This window comes from Phanerochaete carnosa (genome assembly GCF_000300595.1).
Source record: "Phanerochaete carnosa HHB-10118-sp unplaced genomic scaffold PHACAscaffold_26, whole genome shotgun sequence".
Lineage (NCBI taxonomy): Eukaryota > Fungi > Basidiomycota > Agaricomycetes > Polyporales > Phanerochaetaceae > Phanerochaete > Phanerochaete carnosa.
In genome coordinates, this window is record NW_006767653.1 from 1 (window position 1) to 2,613 (window position 2,613).

At 51.7% G+C, this 2,613-nt stretch overlaps 3 protein-coding genes across 3 annotated transcripts; 2 read left to right on the forward strand and 1 right to left on the reverse strand.

Annotated features, from left to right (window-relative positions):
- Nucleotides 1–11: 11 nt before the first annotated feature.
- On the reverse strand, nt 12–760 carry PHACADRAFT_131827 (uncharacterized protein). The gene is made up of 3 exons (XM_007402103.1): nt 412–760; nt 197–363; nt 12–142 (listed from the first exon to the last, which is right to left on the reverse strand). Exons 1-3 carry the CDS (start codon nt 634–636, stop codon nt 40–42), a joined length of 495 nt encoding a protein of 164 aa, XP_007402165.1. The 5' UTR covers nt 637–760; the 3' UTR covers nt 12–39.
- An 81-nt stretch (nt 761–841) lies between these two features.
- PHACADRAFT_265705 (uncharacterized protein) lies at nt 842–1,477 on the forward strand. Its single transcript, XM_007402104.1, has 4 exons — nt 842–944; nt 995–1,196; nt 1,251–1,355; nt 1,408–1,477. Exons 1-4 carry the CDS (start codon nt 868–870, stop codon nt 1,420–1,422), a joined length of 399 nt encoding a protein of 132 aa, XP_007402166.1. The 5' UTR covers nt 842–867; the 3' UTR covers nt 1,423–1,477.
- Nucleotides 1,478–1,673: 196 nt separating this feature from the next.
- PHACADRAFT_214438 (uncharacterized protein) lies at nt 1,674–2,613 on the forward strand. The gene is made up of 4 exons (XM_007402105.1): nt 1,674–1,888; nt 1,948–2,046; nt 2,111–2,264; nt 2,324–2,613. Exons 1-4 carry the CDS (start codon nt 1,722–1,724, stop codon nt 2,423–2,425), a joined length of 522 nt encoding a protein of 173 aa, XP_007402167.1. The 5' UTR covers nt 1,674–1,721; the 3' UTR covers nt 2,426–2,613.

Sequence of the window (2,613 nt, forward strand, 5' to 3'; positions counted from 1 at the left end):
AACGCATAGCGGTTTTGATCACAAACCTTGACACGAGCTTCAACACGCCAAGAGCTGCACTTGATGCTCCGGAATAAGCTGCGTGAATGCTACGAGGACACCGATCTGGAGAGCCATCTGGCCATGATACCACTGTCCGTATCTGAAATGCACAGACTCAAGAACTGCGCGGAAAGTTACGAGAAAGAATACTCACAGGAATACCGGGTTTCTCAGAACGAAGTACTCGATCCAGTTCAGACCGAAAGCGATGATATTCGACACGCCAATGGTCACCACGATGAATTTCAGGGTCTCCACGGCACCCCACAGACGTTCCAAATATCTCAGAGATGCCGGGATAGTAAGCAATGTGAATAGAAGCTGCAGATGTTTAGCGTCTTGGCTCCGGACATGAGGGGGAGAACTCACCTCGACGATACTTGTCTCCACCAACGCAGACGTCACGAACGTCCAGGGATAAAATATACTTTGTCCTGGCACCAATACGAGGTATGGTGCGCTAAAGTTCTCATCCCCAGTCCACCAGAACCAGTAGAACAGTAGGGAAGTGACAATGGTAGCAAACGTGAAGGCACGCGTAACGGGTGGTATTGACTGCACGAGCTGCAGCGGTGAAGCCGAGAGGACAGCCATGCTCGACAATAGAGGTGAGTCAGGGCCGAGCTAAGGGTGTGAAGACCAATTGGAAGAGTGAGCTGAGGCCTCGAAAAGCAACCCTTGTGCCGACTGCGGTGGTGGACGCAGTGAGCACTTCGCCAGGAGGCGCGCCTACCCGGCGTGACGGCGGTCGGGTCCGCGACGCCCCGTGACGTCGTGACAGATTTGCTTCTCATTTCGACGCTCATCTCCAGCTCTAACGGGGCGATGTCAGACTATGACTTTCGCCCCACTGGCTCCCTCAAGCTCAAGGGAGGGGTCGCCGAGGGAGGAATTGTGAAGAAGTATGTTGACAGCACATCTCAAAGGCGTTGCATATTCATCCATTTATCAGGAAGAAAAAGTCCAAGAGCAAGGCCAAGGATAAGGATGACGAGTTCGAGAAGCAGCGACTTCTGGAGCTAGAGGCCGTTATGAGGGAAGAGGAAGGCAAGACGACCTCACCTGCAGGTAGTAGCAGGGCCTCGCCATCGGTCGTAAGCAGCGAAAGGAAGACGGCAGCTGAGAAACGGTTCGAGGAGGTGCAACGCAAGCGGGTGCGTGGCATATCCTCTTTGTCTGCATCGTTCACAATACCTATCTTTTGTTAGTTGGCAGACAAGGTCACGAAACTTGCCAATAAGACCCACAAGGATAGGGTCAGCGACTTCAACTCGAAGCTCGAAGCGCTCAGTGAACACCACGACATTCCCAAGGTATGCAACTCTTCATTTCGCGCTAGACTTAGCATTCTGAGAGTAACGGCAGGTTGGACCGGGCTAATGTCACGTACATATCGCTATATCACTGTCTTATTTCAATATACGCTTTCCCAAACATGACCCCATGGGGCTATGTGAACGGTGTCTGAGGGTGCATTTATGGTTCAGCATTGTATACGCATGGTCCATGCGCAGGCAACAAGTTTGTACTAAGTCCAGAGTGGTGTAAACAACGTGTCTGAGACGGGAGTTGTTTGCTCTTGTATGTTGAGCGTGACGGGAGAAGGATATGTCGGGGCAATTTAAGGCGTGACCGCTTCACCTGCTTCTTCCTTTCATGCCACTCTCTTCAACCACAACATGAAGGCAGACTCGGCAGACATTGATAACGAACCTAAGGGGCACATATGTCCTCCGTCAAACGCGAAGCATCCAAAAGACAGATGGGAATCTCTGTTTGTGTATGGGTTCATATGTCGCTTCACTGCACTGCGAGGCAAGGTTGAGGGGCTGGATTCACCCATGGAGTACGTACCCCAGTACACTGCTGAGCATTACCGGCACCTAACCTGCTATAAATATGCAGTTTTGAGACGTCGTTGATGAATACAGACATCGACCCCGTCATGACCCAGATCCTTTCGCGATTTGTGCTTAACTTGCGACCGCAGACGCGTAACTTGAGGTGAGCATGCGTTCGCACGATTCCTCGTCACGTCTCTAACTAAATCCACTGCGACCTGCCCCAGTTCCGACGTGATTACTGCCTCTATCGCCTCACTCATCCAGGAGCACATCAAGGGGGAGGAAAGGGGAGTATTCTGGAATGACGAACGGAGGACAAATGAGGATCCCTTGCAGGGTATAGAGAATGGCTTCTGGGGTGCTTCATGGGATATCAAAGTATGCGCTTATCCGAGCTCTCTTGTCGTTCTGGCTATGCTTATTGTATCCTACCACAGCTCAGGGTTCTGCGTCAGCTCGTGGAGTTCCAACTCTGCCACAGTCATGACATCAAGAAGATCATCGACAGAGCGTGGGGGTGTCGTACACAACAAGCATAAAAAGGCGGAGATGACCCCTTCTCGTCCCCCCGCTACCGACCCACAAAGCCAAGAGCACCTGCAACTCGTACCGCTAGGCCAAGATATACAGAGGAAGCGGTACTGGGTCATTGATGGTTCGTACGGCCCAAAATTTGCATTCTTCCCTCCGCCCTATATTTGCGCATATTTGCCTTCCTATCTGGAGC